Here is a 19,846-nt window from a genome sequence, read left to right on the forward strand (position 1 = left end):
GACAAAGATGCATCGCTTATTTTTTTCTGTCTCTGAAACTTGTTATACATAGCCCTTACAACTTGTTTTTGTAGACATTTAGGTAGCGTTTGGTTACTGAGACATAGACACTGAGACATAGACACAGTGGTACACGGTGACACATGTCTGCTGTTTGGTTTGGTGAGACACAGATTTTCGAAGGACACGGGAGGACACGGATGGACACGGAGACACTAAATTTGTGTACCTCCAATTTGGTGAGACACTGAGACACAACTTGTGAGACACTAATTTTTTACTCTTTTACCCTTATTGAGTTTTTAAAATTTGTCCTCTTATCTTCCCAAATCTTTTTTTCTCTTTCTCTTTTAGATTCTACAACTAAATTTACTTTTCTATTTTTTTCAAAAAAAAATTGTACATTTAATTTTTTTTATTTATTTAAATTTTGATTAATCTTTGATAAATTCTGAACTTTAATTTTCTATTTTTTTTCAAGAACAATTATATATTTAATATTTAAATGATAATTTAAGATGGTATTAGAAGAAATAAAAAAATATTAGAAGAAATAAAAATTTAATGGTGATGGCAAGCATTGTTTAGGATAATAGGTGTATTGTAATGGTGGTAAAACTTGTGGTTGAATGAAGGGTAATTTCAGTCTTTTTTAAATATATGTGTCTTGTTTCTTATTTTTACCAAACACAATACATAGACACAGATATTTTATGTCCATGTCTTTAATGTCTGTGTCTCTGTGTCTATGTCTCATCAAATACATCAACCAAACGGAGACCAGTCCCATGAACTCTAAAAATAAATTTCGATACTATATATGTTTTATTAATGCATATATAAAATATACTTGTCTTTATTTGCTAACTAACAAATTACAAGCATTCGTTACATTTCAAAATTATAAAGCTTTTATGGAGAAGCAAAGTGGTCACAAAATCAAAGCAATACAATCGGATAAAGGTATGAAATTTTTTTCAAAAGATTTTACTTTATTCTTGATATCAGAAGGCATTTTGCACAGGCAGTTTTGTGATTACACACAACATCAACAAAGAAGTACGGAAAGAAAGCATAGGCACATCATAGAGATGGACCTATTTTTACTTGCCACAGCTTCCTTACCCATAAATTTCTGAGAGAATGCCTTCATTAGTGCAGCTTATATCATCAATAGACTCCCTACGAAGGTGTTGCAAGATATGAGTCCTTACGAGATATTGTTTAATAAAAAATCAAACTACAATTTCTTTAAAAATTTTGGTTGTGCCTGTTACCCTTTCTTAAAATCATATAATAAGATAAAGTTTGCATATAAATCAGAATAATGTTTGTTTTTAGGGTATGATGCTAATTATAAAGGCTATAGGTATATGACAAAAAATGGCAAAGTGAACTTAACAAGACATGTTAATTTTAATAAATCTGTTTTTTTTTATGGTAAAATTTTCTAAGTTTGATTCTTCTTCTAAAAATTCTGAATCGATAGCATTAGTTGAGAATCTTATTTTGTATATCATTTCACCAACTAATATAGCCTATTTCCCTCTTTTTTCCTTAATTAGTACATCATCTCATCAATCTCTTGATCAACTTCCTTGTTTAGAACAATTTAACAATTGTCCATTCACTTCTACATCTATATCAAACACTTTATCTAACAACACAACTTCACATTCAGCATCTAGTACACTAGATTCATTTATACCAATTGGGAATATTGATATTGTCTTACTCCCAATCTCTCCAACTCCAGTCCTACCTAGTAACACTCATGCCATGGTAACTAGATCAAAATCTAGAATTACTAAACCAAGAACTTTAACTACTATAACTACTTCCAAACTTACAATCATTGATTGATTTGATACACAATATTTCTAAGATTGTACCTGAAACTCTAGCCTCTTTACACTGAAAACAAGCCATGGACATTGAATTTCAAGTATTTATGAAATATCAAACATAGACTCTCAAAAAACGATCCCCAAATGCTACCATCATAAAAAGTAAATGGGTTTTACCATTAAAAATGATCAATTTAAAAATATTCTAAAAGACAAAGCTAGACTAGTTGGTAAGAGCTTTCATCAAATAAAGGAAATAGATTATGAGCAAGTTTATAACCCAGTTATGAGGTCTAGTACAGTTTAAATTGTTTTTAGTATTACTGTCTTTTTAGGTTGATCTTTACGATAAATTGATTTTAATAATGTATTTTTTAATGATAAACTAGAAGAAATGTCTATTTAGTCAAACCACTAGGTTACTTTCATTCAAATACATCCTAGTTTGCTGTTTAAACAAGGCTCTTTATGATTTAAAACAAGTTTCACGAACTTAGTTTAATACTTTAGCCAAAATTTTAGCCAAATTTGGATTTAAGAATGTCAAATCTAATATTTTTTTGTTTATTAAATATACTTTTTCTTTTCTTGTTTACTTAATTGTATATGTTAGTTGATGATATTATCGTAATTGCTAATAATATGAATAAAATTAATACTCTCATATTTGATCTCAATAAAAAAATTGAAAAATTTGGGATAATTCAGCTTTTTCTTGGGTCTGGAAGCAAATTATTTGCCACAAGAAAATTTATTAATTACTCAATCTAAATATGCATCAGAATTATTAAAAAGATCAGTTTTTGAGGACTCAAGTCTCATGCCTACTCCTATGATATTTAGTCTTAAGATGTCTGCCAATGATTTAAAATTCTTTCATAATTCAAAACTTTATAGGTCTATAGTAAGTGGCTTATAATATTTAACTATTACTAGGCTAGATTTATATACTCGGTTAATAAAGTAACTCAATATATGTACCAACCCATACTACACCATTGAAAGTGTGTGAAAAGAATTTTGAGATATCTAAAAAAAATTTTGAATCATGACTTATTCTTCACAAAATCTACTGATTTTTGTCTACTTTTCTTTGCAGATTCTGATTGGGATGGTGACTTAGATGATAAAAAATTTATTACAGATTTTTATGTGTATCTTGGCAACAATCTAGTCGCATGGAAGAGTAATAAACAAACCAAACTTGATAGGAGCAATATTAAAACAGAATACAGATCTATATAGCTGCTGCACAAACCAAAATTATATCTCTTCAACAGTTACTCGAGAAGTTGCACATTCTTAAAAAAATTCCACCTACCTGTTAGTGTTGCAAGTGTGAGGAGTGTTAAAGTTAGTCCCACATCTAAGAAAGCATGAAAGAGTGAGGAGTTTATAAGATAAAAGACCCATTAACTTGACACCTTAAGGTTTTGAGTTGGATGTGGCGTCATCTCATCTTATGTTCTCTCACTTGATTCCTCCCCGAATTTCCCCGGTTGTCGAGAGCTCTCCACGTTCGGCCCAACAAAGTGGTAAAGAGTATTCAAGGTGAAGTATCGAAAGTCTTCTCGGCAAAGGTGGTCCGGACGGCATGTCCTGCGGTATTTTGCAGCGGTGTGATGGACGAATACTCATGGTGGTGGAAGAGTTAGAGGATAGTTGATGCTTGATGTGGAGGCTCACACTTGAGGGGGAGATTGTTAGTGTTGCAAGTGTGAGGAGTGTTGAAGTTAGTCAGAGTGAGGAGTTTATAAGATGAGAGACCCATTAACTTGACACTTTAAGATTTTGAGTTGGATGTGGCGTCATCTCATCTTATGTTCTCTCACTTGATTCCTCCCCGAATCTCTCCGGTTATCGAGAGCTCTTCACGGTTGGCCCAACACTACCATCTATTGTGACAACCAATCCACTTGCCTTTTAGCCACTAATCTTGTCCTTTATAACAGGTACAAATACTTGGAGTTAGGCTTAGACTTTATCAAATATCTAATTAATCACTTAAATTTTTTTATCATACATATATCTTCAATAGATCATATCGAAAATACTCTAACTAAATCTCTCTCTTTGTCAATATTTCAAAAATTCTCACATGATAGATCAAATATCTCAATTTGAGGAGATGTTAGAGTATTAATTAGAGAGTAAAATAATCTTTTTAACATAATTATAACTGACTTTTGTCTATACTATATATATCATAATTTTATTCTTTAGAAAACATAGAGTGTAATATTATTTTCTAATATTTAATCTTTAAATTTATTTTCTTCTCTTTTTCTCTGGATAATTCATCGGCAGTTCGGCACTCTCTTATTCAATCATGTTACTCAAGATTTTATTATATTTGATACCAATACATTGATGAATTATTTGGTTCTTGTTTTTGCATTAGAGTGCTGAGAAGTTACTTAAAAAATAAAAGAAGGATAAGAAGAGAAGTTTGTAGGAAATTAATATTGGTTGACCATGACTAATCAAATGGACCCACTATAAGCTAAGGCTGCAGGCTGATGCGTAATGACTTGACGAGCACACTCTTCCCCTCAACCTTCCCCGCATTCTCCTCGCCCCACATACACCCAACCTCACTACGTACCTTTCACTCCAACCCATTCAACACAACACAAATAAACTCCCATTCCAATATTAACGCTGCTCATGTTCACTGTACAACCATATTATTATACATTCTTTTCATGAAGTAATTAAGCTTCTTCTTATTATTTTTGTTATTGTGCTTTCGATTAATTAGTTAGTAGTTACAAACAATAATATATAATGAAACGCTCTTTCCATATTCGTTCTCTTTTCTGGCTTATACTTTTGGTTTTTCTCATTGCCACACTCCTCATCAATAACTCTCCAACAACCATCCGCATCAGAACCTTATTACTCCGCTTCCAACTGCAAGATCCCGCATTCGAAGCTGCCTTGCTTAAACACGCCGCCATCGACCCCACCGAACCGCAATGGAACCGCGAAATCCGCAACCTCTTGGATCAAAACCACCACCACCACCACCACCAAAGATACCTGCTTCCAGAATTCCACAAAGCCCTTCGAGAATGGTTCCAGAAGAAAAAGTTGGAACCAACAAGCATCATGTCGGAGTTAACGCAACTAGTGAAAAACCCCATCGATGCTCACAAAGGTAGTAGATACTCGTCATGTGCGGTTGTTGGAAACAGCGGAATCTTGCTGAAGAAGCATTACGGAAAGCTTATAGATTCCCACGAGGTGGTTGTTCGTTTGAACCACGCAAGAGTCCAAGGATTCGAGCAAAACGTTGGGTCAAAAACCAACATCTCATTCGTTAACAGCAACATCGTACATGGCTGCGCAAGAATGATTGGTTGCAAGTGCCACGGATACAACGATGACGTGGCAACGGTTATGTACATGTGCCAGCCGGCGCATTTCATGGACTACACCCTATGCAAGAGGTCCATGGGTGAACGTTCACGCTTATTGGTTGTAACGGATCCAAGGTTCGATGTTTTGTGCGCTAGAATTGTGAAGTACTATTCTTTAAGAAGGTTTGTGTTGGAGACTGGGAAGGGGTTAGAAGAGTGGGGTCCACTTCATGATGAGGCTATGTTTCATTACTCTTCTGGATTCCAAGCTGTCATGCTTGCTTTGGGTGTGTGTGACAGGGTTTCTATGTTCGGCTTTGGTAAATCGGTTAAGGCTAAGCATCATTATCATACTAACCAGAAGAGTGAGTTGAGTTTGCATGACTATGAAGCTGAATATCAGTTCTATCATGACCTTGTTCATGGTTATACGCCTTTGCCTTTTCTTCAACATGATACTAAACTACCTCCTCTTCTCATGTACCATTGACAAAGCTAAGCATCATCATGAATATTAATTCATTAGGATCTTCAAATATATTTTTGTACTCATACTGTCAAATGCACAGAAAAAGTGTAAATTATATATGGTTTACATCAATGATAATTCATACACTCTTTTGAGCCGTTTAATGATTAAGCATGTTATCTACTATGATTTTGTATATGTTAATCTCCCCTTGTTGGATTCCCTTCTCCTCTCTTAAATAATGACCATATTAGTCATATATTAAAAGAAAAAATAAATATAAACAATTTTTAATTAACTATCAATTTATTTATCGATACGTGGTTTAATTTTTTTAACATATATTTATATTTTAACACAATATAATATATAATAATTAATTTTAGTGATTAATTTTAATATTTAAATAATATTTTTTTTAAAAGGTTCAATTTGTTTACCCGGATTGCTAACAAGATTCTTTTATGATAGCTAATTAATATAGATTTTCATCCATGTCGGGTCCACATAATATAAGGGATATAATGGTTGCGTTTCAATTTTGCTTGCTTTGATTGGTAGAGAAGGTCAAGTTAAAAGGGAATATACTAAGTTTGAAGCCGGTCGTATGGCTGCATTGTGAGGATCACCATTCACCAACATAGTGGGCCCCACAATATCATCGGATCCACATCCACTATATATTTGGATTTTTTTAAAATAAATAAAATAAATATTTTAATTATAAATATACGTTAATTCAAAGGTATTTATCAACTTTCATCAAGTGTATGTAAATGAGATAATTTTGATCATATTTCGTTTACACTATAAACGAGATAAAGCATAAAAATGTGGCAACGCATTATATTTATAAACGTGATACGTGAAAATTAGCTTTTTAGTCATATCTCATTTATTCTATAAAAGAAATATATGAGAGTAAAAAAATATTTACACAATAAACAAAATAGAATAGGACAAAAATTAAATCCTTATAAAAGGATCAAGAAACCGTTGGTATTCTGCAAAAGTCTCTCAATTCTTCTTTCTCTTCCGCTTTTCTTGGAAAAACTTAACAAAAATGTCTAATGGGAGTGGTTTCTTTTTTGTGAGAGCCCTGCATTGTTCCGAACTCGAAGAGCGAATTCGGTGGTGAGAAAAAAGAGGTTGGTAGAGTTGGGTATATGATGCTAGTATCGATGGAAAATTGTACATTTCGATTTCGTCTATTCTGGTTCGATGGCGATGAGTATGTGCGCCTAATGTTTGACGTGCACGGCAGAATTATCATTGAGCAAGTGATGGAGCTTTCTGCAGAAATTTGTGATATTAGTGGTGGTGGTGCTGACAGCTCGAATTCTGTACCGGATGAACTTCCACTCGCACCACGACCGTTGTACTGTGCTAGTCCAGTCCAGAACATGGACATTAAGTATGAGGAATCCAACGAAGAGTACGTTAACGATAGCCAAGAAAGTGGTTCCTTTGACGATGACGACGACAATGAGTTCATACCTGAGGCATATGTGAGTGGATCAGTTCGATATTTTTTTCCTGCTCCGCGTCCAATTCTAGAGTTATCATTTGTACCCAACCACTACCATACATTGGATTTGGATGCGATGCATGAGAAAACTCCATTTTCGAATATGGGTGGCTGACGATTATAACACCGACAATGGTATTGAGTTTTAGGTTGGTCACAGATTAAGGAGCAGAGAGACAGTGCTACAAGGTGTGAAGAATTACAACATTTGGAGAAGTGCAGAACATCAAGTAGTCGAGTAGGACCGGTAAAAGTACCACGTACGTTGCAGGCAATTTACGAATGGTTTGTCCTTGAGGTCTTCGTATCGCCCTCCGATAGAGTCTCAGATATTGGTGAGTGTTATTGTATTTTAATTCATTGTCTTCTTTGTCATTCTTATTTTGGTTAAATTTTAAATTGACAATATGTAAAATGGTTAGGGAGGTGCGTAAATTTATCGGAGCACACACGTGTCTGGCCTCCACCATGTCATAGGATTACCGACAGCTGGACAGCAACCTCATATGCAGAATCATCCTGCCACTTATACAGTCTAGTCCATCAGAGACCATTCTTGTTCTACAGGGCACAATGAGACAAACCTATCACTTCAAGCTATTGTACAGGAAGGTTTGGATGGCAAAACAAAAGATAATTGCGCAGATATATGGTGATTAGGAGGAGTCATGGTTCTTCTTCCTTACCAATCTGAGACGCCATGTGACACCGCAAGAAGGGCTACTGATTATATCTGATAGATCCCAAACAATCAAGGCTGCACTTAGAGCTGATGACAGCCTCTGGAAGCATCCTAGGGCATTCCATGCGTATTGTGTGAGGCACATGGCTGCAAACTTCATGTCTTGGTTCACGTCAGTCGAGGACAAGCGATATCTCATGAATGTTGCATACAATCCTAGCAATACTGGGTAATGTGGTACATGGATGCTCTGAGGACGTTATCGCATGAGATGGCTAATTGATCCGGTAGATTTAATAAAAAAATATGGTTGCAACTTTGTGATGGTGGACGTCGGTTTGGGCACGTGACAACTAACCTATCCTCTTCAGATAGATGTTTAACTTGGCAGGCTTGTTGGTACCAGACCCAGTACTCCTGCATCAGCTTGTCGTCAGTGGTAGGCTGAATGGAGATCATATAGCCTCCCTCAAATCAGGCCTTAAAATCATCATTCCACTCTTGAAGGAGAGTAGGCCACCAGACATCCTTTCCCCATTCAGTAGTGGTCAAAAACCTGTTGACATTAATCGGATCGCCAGGAACTGGCTGCTCACTCCGAATTGTCGTTTCACCCAATCGGCTTGGTAAAACTCCACAATATTAAAGCATACTAGGGAGATAATAGACAACCAAGTTCCCCACTCTCCTGCGGACCCCACCCATTCCGGAGTAATGTCATACAGTCTGGAGTCGACATACAACATCCACCGAAATTGCATAACCGAGTGTCATAAGCTCATCAGAAATAGTTTATACGATAATCGTACTCAAACGTTTCATATTCAAGTAAGTAAAAGATAAGGGTATACCTCGTATAAGTACAGCCGATCTAGCGGCGGTCGCCAATGGAGGACTTTCTGTGCATGGTGTTCCCTAGTCTGCAGGGTCATCCCGATCAACCTGTTAACACACACAGTAATCAAATTGTGTCAATTCGTGCAGGTAAAACTTGAATTGAATAAATAGAAATTGACAGGAACATTAAACGATAATAATTACCTCACTGTTAGGAAAAAGGTCGGAATCTGCCTCTCTAATAGACACCACTGTAGAATCCTGTGGTATATCTACGAGACTAGCAGCGGTGTACATCCAGTTATGTCCGTAATGTCACGATGTGCTGCATGGCACAAGGAGTAATACATCCATGCAAGCACAACAGACTCCACAACAAACCACTGCACCTCCCGAAGTCAGCCAACAATAACAACCATCTAATCTACACCTGATTGTTGGACTTGTTGGTCATCAGGTTACCATCGATCAACAGCATGATGTAATGTCTAGTGTACTGTCAGAGCGTAGCTAGATCTGTGGTACTCGGAGGCATGTGGTGAACTCTGTTCCGAAGCCATGTCATGTTGATGCTGAAAGACTCCTTCCTTTGGGCACCAAAGAGCTTCTCTACGTATTCCTATATCGGTCGCTGGTACCAAGTTTGAAAGTCACGCAGATACCCACCCACTGACTCCCTGTGTCGAGGTGGTAGACAACGTTCTGCAAGGTGATGGTGCACTCATCCCATGGCAGGTTGTGGGTCTCCGGACGCCATCGCTCTACGAATGCAGTGATTAGATAGTTGTCAAAGACAAAGTCCCTAAGTCACACTATGTCGCCGAACCCAGCCTCCCTTAGGTAAGAGACGATGGCGTCTGGGGGTGCAATTGTGTGACTAACTCGCCTAGGTAGTAGCAGGCGAGACCTCTGTTTAAAAAAAATGTTTAAAAACATTCGATTCCAAACTAAGTTCTCTAGCATGTCCAAATTTATTCTAACAAATCTAAAATGCAACTCAAATAAATATCACAACATAATAAACATGATACAAAATCAATACTTAAAAATCCTCTCTGAATTAAAAAAGATATTTACTAACAAAAACATTTAATTAACTAATCAAATAAACTAATTACTTATCTAACTTTCACTGTGAGTAAATTATACACCTAACTCATGTTACTAACTTGCCAACTAATCTAAACTGTTATCTCAATATCATCCAGTCTATTCATGTGTTAAAACACTAACTCTATAAAAGTTCTCGAAATAAAATCGCATACACTTATTAAATTAAACAATAAAGATAACACTAACCTCAAAATCAATAGCTCCCGCAATGTGCCAACTAGCGTTGAGGCGGTTAAAGTCAGAGTTCCGTGCGTCCGTGTGTGCCATAACATTCAGGAAACTAATAAATATCAAGAAAACAATGTAGAAAAGAGAGAAATGTGGGAGAAATGTGGAGTCTAGGGACCTTTGAACGACTTCAATTTATAGTCGCTCTCTGTACTTATTTCATTTACACAATAAACGAGATAAGGCTCGTGTCATATCACGTTTGTAAACAGAATACGTTGTCACGTTTTTGTGTCTTATCTCGTTTACACTGTAAACGAAATAAAGAACTTGATGGAAATCGATAAATACCCTCAAATTAACGTATATTCGTAATTAAAATATTTATTTTATTTATTTAAAAAAATCCCTATATATTTTCATTCTACTTTTTTTAATTAATATGAACTACTTTATTTCTTTTAAAATAAAATTTAGTAATGTTTTTTTTTTTAATTATAACATTTTTGTACGACGACGCGACCGTTTCCCTTTTAGCATGTAACAAAAAAGTATTGGAATGAACCTAATGGATTAGTATATAGTTAAATTTGTACGTAGCAGCTTCCAGCTTATGCAGGACGAAGTTTCAAAAGAGAGGCATCGTCATTCCATTTCTACGATGCAATAATTTTGGTTCATATCCAACTGCATTAAACTACAAATAAGTAATGACAATTGACACCAACGCAAGTTGGCACAGATGGATGAGGGTCTGTGTCCCTTAACCATCTCTCCCGGATTTGATACTCACTGGAGGATGGGAATGGAGCTTGCTTGCTTGGGAGGGTCGCCCACTTTGTGTGCCTCTGCAGTCCTATTTGTAGTTGTGGAGTCATAAAATTAGGACTACGACCATTCCAAACTTGACCCGCTTATTTATAGATTTATACCTAAAAAAATATTAAAAAATTAATTAAATATATTATTTTTTATCATTATTTTTTAGTTATTAATATAATTTTTTAATTTATCAATTTAATAATGTATTTTCAGTCTATATTATTAATAATTAACCATTAATAAAAAATAATAAATTTTATTAACTTTTATCTCTAGTATTTTTTTTACCAATTATAATATAATTTTTATTATAGGTAATATTACGTACCCAAAAAAAATTTAAACAATAAACAAAAATAAATACTTAATAATAATCCCATTTACAAAAGAGTGTGAATATCGTTAATATTTTTAAACATTTTATTATTCTTCATATCTATCGGTTGGATGAGCTCCTTTTATAAAATCATTAGAAATAATTCTAAAATAATTATAATGAGAATTGAACTTGATATTTTTAGAGTATGAATGTTTCTACAGTCTACACACAACTATTAATCACTATAGTATGGAATTTTATGCTTGTACTATATACATTTATATATAAAAATGTGACTTGAAAGATAAGGCATGTTTGACAAACGCTGATTAGGTATAATCAAAGATAGTGTGACCTTTAGTTGTGACAGACCAATCATACAACGGGAGTTTTTAGATTGTTTGTGGGGTTTTTTTTTAATTATAAAATATATATTTGTATGATATATTTAATGGAGGCCTGCTCCACATACAAGTCTTTTTTTACTTACAAGTCTTACAATTTGCTAACGGGCCTTTTAATGTGTTATTCATCTGTTTTCTGTTTTCAAAGCGCTATACTGTATTATGAACGGTTCCTCTTCCTCTTCCTCTTCCTCTTCCTCTTCCTCTTCGTTTTTTTTCGATTTTCATGGTTTATGAAATCAAGTTTTTCCTCTTCCTCTTCCTCTTCCTCTTTCTCTTTTTCTTCTTCTTCTTCTTCGTTTTTTTTTTCGATTTTCATGGTTTCTGAAATCAAGTTTTGAAGAAGAAGCAGCAGAAGATGAGGAGGAGAAAGAGAAAGAGTTCTGAATTATGCAACGAATTTTGGGTGTATTTCTTAAATCCTTTGGGCGTATTTTCGTAATTCTTTGGGTGTATTTCTATAATCCTTTTGAAGATAATGGAACTTCAGAAATACACCCAAACGATTACAGAAATACACCCAAACGGTTACAGGAATTCACCCAAACGATTATAGGAATATACCCAAAGGATTACAGAAATACACCCAAAAAATTACAAAACTACACCCAAAGGATTTAAGAAAATACACCCAAAATTCGTTTGAAGTACATCTTATGCATAATTCAGAACTCTTTCTCTTTCTCCTCCTCATCTTCTGCTGCTTCTTCTTCTTCCATAAAGATTTTACCATGAAAAATTGAAAAAAAATGAGAAAACAGAGAGAATAGCACGTAAATGAAGAAGAAGAAGAGGAAGACGAGGAAGAAGAACGTGCAGAAACGAAAGAAAAGGAGAAGAAGAAGAGTAAGAGGAAGAAGAACGTGCAGCAAAAAGAAGAAAGAGAAAGAGAATGCAAGAAAAGAAAGAAAAGAATAAGGAGAAGACGAAGAGGAAGAAGAACGGTTCGAAGAAGCGCGTTTTGAGCGTTAGTTTTAATTGAACTTGTAAGGCTTACAAGTATTAATCGCTTGTATGCGAAAAATTTCTCTAATATTTAATACGTGTAAATCCTAAGAATATTAGTGAATTTTGAACTACATAAATAAATCACTAATATAATATGAGAATTATCAAATTAAATCAAGCCGGTTAAAAATAAATAATACTCCAAGAATTGGTATAGTCTAGGAGAGAAAATTTAAAATTAAAAGCATAGGCAAACAGTTGTAGAATATGTTGACTGTTGAGTCTTTTTTTTTTCCAAGGTCAGGACCTTATAGACATCATAAACTGTTGAGTCTTTTTTTTTTTCGCAAACGAAGGTCTTTTAATTTTTCTGGTAATATATGTGGGCCGAAGCCCAAATAGAAGGGGAAAAAATTTTTATTACATCATAATTAAACAGGGGAAAGCTAGGGTTAGGGTTCTTGGGCCACACTCTGATACTGAAAGTCCTATCTATCTAGGATGTTACAAAATCCCTAATCTCTCACTCTGATAAAAAAAAAAAATAAAAAAAAGGGGAAAGCTCATGCAAAAACTGGACAAAGGGAATCAATTTGGAGTCGTCAAAAGAATAGCTCGCTGGTCCTCATTATTGGTTAACAACAGATTGATTTGCGACGAATTAGTTAATGTGAGACATAATAATAATAATAATAATAACAATAATAATAATAATAATAATAATAATAATAATAAACTGAGCAAGCTAATCGCTTACCTCATCTTCTATAATTTGTTTAATCCAAAAAAGGTCTCTCTAATTAGCTTATAATCCATGAGCTGGTTCTTCTCCTGTTGCTTCACGAAATTCTATGCATCTTTTATTTACTATGATCTGTTTGTCGTTCTCTCCTTCTGCTATAGCCAAGTTTCCAGCTAGTTCATCCAAATATATCTCTTAATATTGATAATTAATGCATGACACAAACTTTATTATTAAAAAATGGATCACATCGCATAATATTTCTATGCTAAACCCTGTTAATGATACTATCCAATCTATCTCCACTTTGTTAAATTAAAATATTGTTGTTACTCTAGAGTGTAGCTAAATTAGTGCAGTTAATAAAGATGGTGGCTTGATCTTTCTAACGTTTTTTACCCGACAAAGCATGGTGGAGGTCCCTTATCTTTCAAGAGCCAAATCCAACCTCCCACCTTTCTTTTTCGTTTTTTTCTTTTCTTTTCTTTTTTGGAATTATTAAGTCAATCAAGCCAGCTCAAAAGAATCCAAATTACAAAAACCTTTTTACTCTTTTTCCTTTATCATATAAGGATCACGTTTCATTTTAACAAAAAATATACTTTATATGCTTAAAATTTAAAATTCTAAACTTGTAAATCTTATTTTATTTTAATTTTATATTAAATATTTTAAAATATTTTAATTTTTCAAAATATTATATATATATACTAAAATTAATTAGCATGTATTTATATTTTTAACATATATTTATACACTTAACCTGCCACCCCTCACCACCACCACTGCTTCTTCCAGATACGGTACTATACTGCTCCAAACAAACAACTAAAGGAGCAGGCACACTCCCTAAGGAATCCCGTTGTCGACGACAATCCCCGCCTCGATCTTGCTATCGACGGTGGCTACGAGGTGGATGATGGACCCGGACTTCAACCTTGTGAAAGGGTGAGGTGGTGCCATTGCTGCGAAACTGCAAGCCAGGACCGAATGGAAGAGATTCCCGTTGAGGCTTTCACCCCGCCCGTCACACCATTCATATGTCGATGCATGGGAAAGGAGAAAGCATGACGAGTGAAGGGTAAAAGTGGAAAAAGAGAAGAAACGGTAATCCTAGAAAAAAGAATTTGTGATGAGGAAAAAAGGATAAACCAAAAAAAATGAATTGAAATTAAATAAAAAATATATATTAAAATTGAAATAAAACAAAAAGATATATTAAAATCGAATATAAAGACAATTTTTTAATTTAATTTTTAATATAATAAGAAAGTCTCTTTAATTTAATTTGGGTGGAAACTCAGGTGTAGTCGACTTCACGTGAAGTTGATACCTGAGAGCCGTTAGATAATTTGACTGATTTGACTAAATTTTCATCTAATGACTTTGAGATATTAATTTCACGTGAAGTCAGTTTTTACCTTTAATTTGTCCACATATAATTTGAGAATTGAATTGAAAGAATTTACCCAACTTTTCACTCAATTTTCTGATGTAATAAGAGAGATCCACTCAACTCCATATGTTTACGCTATAATATTATCATGAAATTAAAAAGAGGAGTTTTTACATTTTTAATCACTCAATTCTATGACACGATAATAGTTTAAAAGATATTTATAATTTCTTATTAGTTTAAAACAAAAAATTCTAAGTCCACAAATATAAAATTCAATTTAGTAACTAAATAAATAAAATTAAAATATATTAACTAAAATTAAATATTCTAAAAATATAAATCAATAATTTTTACGTAATATTTATTTTCGCATCACAAAAATTTGAAACATTTCTTTTCTAGTGAAATTTTATGAAACGTTTTGTGTAAATAAAAAAATAAAACTTAAAAATAAACAATCATTTCATGTATAACATATAAATAAATGATAAATATCATCATGTAAAATTGATAATTGCGAGTTGTTAAATAACAATTTAATTAAATATGTCAAATTATTTAATAATTTTTAATTAGTAACTTCACATTAAAACAATTGTATATGAATTTTCATGTAAATAAATACAAAGAATTAACTTTTAATAAGTAAATATTAATTATTTTTTATTATCAAATTAATTTTTAATTTTTTTAAATTTAAAACTTAAAACTAAAATTTAAAATAAAAAAATTAATTTTAAAAACTTGCCGATATAATAAAAAAAATTAACTCACTAATTTAACTCCTAAAATATATCTTTTCCTTCTTTAAACAAAAGATGGTCCCTGTGAACACATCATCTCTTTTTGTTTGCTTTTGATGTTAGTATGAACATACTATAAGTATGGGAGAACGTAACTGAGATATAACTGTGTCAATTTGAATTTTCTTTATAATGGCGTATATAATTATATATATGATGATATCATATGGTAAATGGTATGCCCAAAATAGACTCTCCGTGACCTAAAAATGGGATCATGCATGTATGGTAGAGGAATAAAAATTTCGGCTTCACTACTTTAGACATTAATTATTTAGCTAGCTTGCCGCTGAACCAACGTTTTTTTCATTTCAATTATTAATCTTGATGGTGTAGAAAAAGTTCATCCCCAATAATTATATATGTTTTCCACTCTCATGTAAAATAATTAATTATAATCTTTTCAGTAACTTTATATTTATTTTCATCTCATCTGAATACATCACTTGCTATATAACATCTTAAATTCTTAATTAAATTGTAATGTTTTTACTTGTTTCATATGACAAGGACATCTTTGGTTTCACATTTTGCATACACTCTTTATATATTAATAATAAGTGAATAATTATAAATTTGAATTTATCTAAAAAAAACTAAATATGAAAAAGATTTCAAACAATCATCATACACACTAAATTAAAAAAAAATCAATCAAAATATAAAAAAGATTTCAAACACTTTAATTAAGTCCTTAATAATATTGAGGATTACATAGTAGTTCAGTAATGAAGCATTTAAATTTCCTTCATTCAATACATAAACACATACATGCTAATTAATTCTGATCTCTGAAAAAAATTCATATGCTTCATCACTTGAGATAACCTTCTTATTCATTAATCAACAATCAAATAAGCAAACTAACTCATCATCCATACATGCATGCATATTTCTCTCTACATATAAAATTAATAAAGCTGCAATTAAGCTAAGTGCTCGGTAGCAAACCGCTCCCTATATTTTCATGCTCCACAAGCATCAATATTTCTGAGAATTTTTTGTTACTGAACACAAGCTAATGCAGAAATCATGGTTTTAAATTGAAGTTATATCTATCATTGTTGTAATACTTTTTGTTGTATCAACATTATTTCAAAGCATTACAACTGCAACCATAATTTAAAACCATGACATAGATATATAACTTACTTATGGGAACATATAATAATGTTAGTTATTAGATGGTGTATACTATATATATATATATATATTTAAATAGGAGGAATTTAATTGAACTACTTAAGTTCATCTTCATCAGAGCCAGTGGTAATGCATTCCTTCTCATCCTCAAAACCTTCAAGAGAAGGATGAGGAGAGTGACCCTTACCAAAGGATCTAATGTGATCCTTAAGGGACCTCTTATGCTTGAAATCGGAACCACAAGTGCAATACCAAAGCTTACCACAGTTCTTCTCATGAGTCCTCCAATCACCTTTAACAGCAAAGGTTTTGCCACACTTTCTACACATAAAGGGCTTGGTGCCATGCTTTCTCTTGTAGTGTGTTTGCAGAGTTCTGAAATCCTTCAATGGCTTTGCCCTTGGATGGTTGATGTTGTTCTTGCAACCTTGTGCACAACAATAACATGGTAGCCTTAGCATTGCCGCAGGTTGTGTTCCTCTCAGTGAGTCTGGCCCTTTCCTGAATTCCGAACCATGCCCCCACATATGCATCTGCATGCAAATTCAATTTATCAAGACTACTTTCATCTACACAGATGTAATCTCTATTTAAGTATATGTTATTTAAGTATATGTTATTGGTCAATAAATTATCACAAATATATAAGATAGAATTTAAATATTAAGAGAACTTAATAAATAAATCTTTATTCTTTAATTCCAAAATAAATAAATTATCAACTAATTGAAAATATAAAAATATCTTTTATTTTATTTAAAAAGCGAGATATCTAAATCTCTTTAAAATATGTAATTGTCTTTATATATTTTAAACAGAAAAATTTAAATATTTTATATTTAAAAAATAAATGATGTTTTTGTATTTTTAATTAATAAAAAATTTATATATCTTTAAATTAAAAAGTTAGAGAATTATTTATTTTTTTTTAATATTTACTTAAAAAAACAAGTGAAGTAATTATTTGACAAGTTTCTTATAAAATTGCTTAAATTTAATTATATGCCAATTCAATTATATGCCCTACTAAGTAAGTAGCAATGTTGTGTCCTAGTTTTGGCTATATATTGTTGTCACTTAGCTAATTGTTAATAATCTTACCCAATCTAAGGGGGACAACCGGAAAAAGGAACTAGCTAATTTGTCTTCAAAAAGCTAGTGCTAGCTACTACATATGATGAATTATTATATATTTATTTTTTCATGTATACTAATCTATATCTTCAAGATTTGGAACTGCATTCTCAATATGCAATCACGGGTGGTATAGCTAGATGAAAAAATTATATTAAGAAAATTTTAATTTATCATATCAATTATTATATATTATTAGACCAACATTTATTATTTAACTTATTTTAAATATATATTTAATATTTTAATATGTATTTTATATCAATAATTGATTTAGTGATTATTTTTTATGTAGACGTATCATAATTTAATTAATAATTATGCTCCCTTCTAGTATGATATATAGATTTTTTTTCTACTTGTTGAAAATTAGGTGTAGTGATTAACAAGTGAATTTCAATATTTAAAAAAATGTAGCAAAAGCTAATGTTCAAATAAGAGTGAGGGAAATTCTTAAGAGTCTCTAAACTAGCATATTAATAGAGATACTAATTTTCATTTTTTGAAAGAAAAAGAAAGGTTGATAAGAATTTGCTAAGAGCAAAGATCCTTATTTACATAGAGATTTTATCTTCAATCATCATATGCTATTCACTCTTGTGGCTTGACATATATAAAAAGACAAACTAATAAATACATGGGTAGTAGAAATCCTAAGGGAGCCTTTTACAAAAAGTAATGAAGGCCTGAAAGGGAATATGCTATAGTCGGCAACACGAATTCTAATCTCAAATCAAATCTTTCTTAAAGTGAAAAAAAGAAACCAAAAATCAAAATTAAAGCAAAAGAAAAAGACAGTCATGATCATGTGTTTGCATGGTCGTGAAAATTCATTTCAATGATTTACAATGTCTTATTCTTGATGATTATATCTTTATCCTAGTCATCATAATCATCACGTAAAACATCTACACGTTGGTGTCAAAGAACTTACAGGAGATTCAACTTGAAGTGCACTAGTAGCTATGGTTCTAATCATTCTTAATTTGCCTTTCAAATAATAATTAAGAGATGAAAAATTGGAATAATAATGCGAAAACATATTCATGTACTCAGATATATATGTAGGTCTAATAATGTTGAGATAGATGAACTAAACATAGCATTGCATATATATAGACATAAATCAACAACTATATATCTATATATCAAGCCTTATAATAAAATAAAAAATGAAAGAATTTAAAGATTATATGTGTGATTGTAAAGGAAATCGATTGATATCTAAGTTGAGACTATGTGGTTAATTTTCTTTTGAAATATCTTTCAAATCTCACAAATTCCAAATTTAAAGGAACTACTGGTCAAACTAGAATTCTATATTCCCAATTTATATGCATGATGTTAATATGGTTTAATTTCTTAGAAGGATTCTAGGTTCAATTGGTTTCTATATGTAAAATTAAGTACTTAATTAGATAATCTGAAATAATAAAAATAGTTAGAAGAAATAAATAAAAGATGAAGATTAGGGGTTTGTAAAGTTGAGAAAGTGATGAGGATCGGAATGAACCTGCATATTGTTATATCTGTTGAAAGTTTTGTTGCAAATAGAGCAAGCAAACTGCATAGGTCCAACAAGGATTTGTGAAGGACTTGGTATCCAAAACCTCTTATTCTCTTCCTGCTTTAACCACCAATTCTCCAATAATCTTCTCTCCAATAACTTTTCTTCTTCTTCTTCTTCTGCTTCTTCTTCTTCTTTTTCTTTTTCTTCCTCCTCCTTAACATGCAAAACCTTCTTTTTCTCATCATCATCAGCAGCAACAACTCCTACTGTGTTGTTTGTTGGTAATCCAATGTGCAAAGCCACAGTCATCAACTGTTGTTGTTGTTCCACCTTCTCTTCTTTCACCTCAATACCTTCTTCTTCTTCTTCCTTCTGATGATGATGATGATTGTTCCCCACTCCATGCTCTCCCTCTGAAGCCTTCAAAATGGGAAAAAACTCTATAGTTTCTCGGTGTTCATCAGTCACACAGGGAGGTGGAGTTTGTGATGATAAAAATAGTGAACTAGTTAGAGATGAAGATGGTTTGAGCCACTCAATGAAACTTGGATTGTTATTATTATTGTGACGGTATAAATTCTTGTTGTTGTGGTTGTTGTTGGTGTTTTCCCTCAAA

The 19,846-nt window shown here is 32.5% G+C and overlaps 2 protein-coding genes across 2 annotated transcripts in view; one reads left to right on the top strand and one right to left on the bottom strand.

The window, feature by feature from the left end:
• Nucleotides 1-4,404: 4,404 nt before the first annotated feature.
• LOC127744256 (beta-1,6-galactosyltransferase GALT29A-like) lies at nucleotides 4,405-5,843 on the top strand. Its single transcript, XM_052256536.1, has one exon. The coding sequence runs from the start codon at nucleotides 4,635-4,637 to the stop codon at nucleotides 5,697-5,699; it is 1,065 nt and encodes a 354-aa protein (XP_052112496.1). The 5' UTR covers nucleotides 4,405-4,634; the 3' UTR covers nucleotides 5,700-5,843.
• A 10,262-nt stretch (nucleotides 5,844-16,105) lies between these two features.
• The window catches only part of LOC127744226 (zinc finger protein WIP3-like), a 10,054-nt gene continuing 6,313 nt past the window's right edge, over nucleotides 16,106-19,846 (bottom strand). The window contains exons 3-4 of the mRNA XM_052256506.1: nucleotides 19,234-19,840; nucleotides 16,106-17,119 (exon numbers count right to left, since the gene is read on the bottom strand). Of these exons, the coding sequence (XP_052112466.1) occupies nucleotides 16,682-17,119; nucleotides 19,234-19,840 (1,045 nt within the window). The 3' untranslated portion in view covers nucleotides 16,106-16,681. The remainder of the gene's footprint in view (nucleotides 17,120-19,233; nucleotides 19,841-19,846) is intronic.

Source organism: Arachis duranensis, unplaced genomic scaffold (assembly GCF_000817695.3).
Source record: "Arachis duranensis cultivar V14167 unplaced genomic scaffold, aradu.V14167.gnm2.J7QH unplaced_Scaffold_232527, whole genome shotgun sequence".
In the NCBI taxonomy this organism is placed as follows: Eukaryota; Viridiplantae; Streptophyta; class Magnoliopsida; order Fabales; family Fabaceae; genus Arachis; species Arachis duranensis.

Bases quoted from the DNA above. Each gene is read 5' to 3' on its own strand.
- LOC127744256 (XM_052256536.1), top strand. From the start codon at position 4,635: ATGAAACGCTCTTTCCATATTCGTTCTCTTTTCTGGCTTATACTTTTG.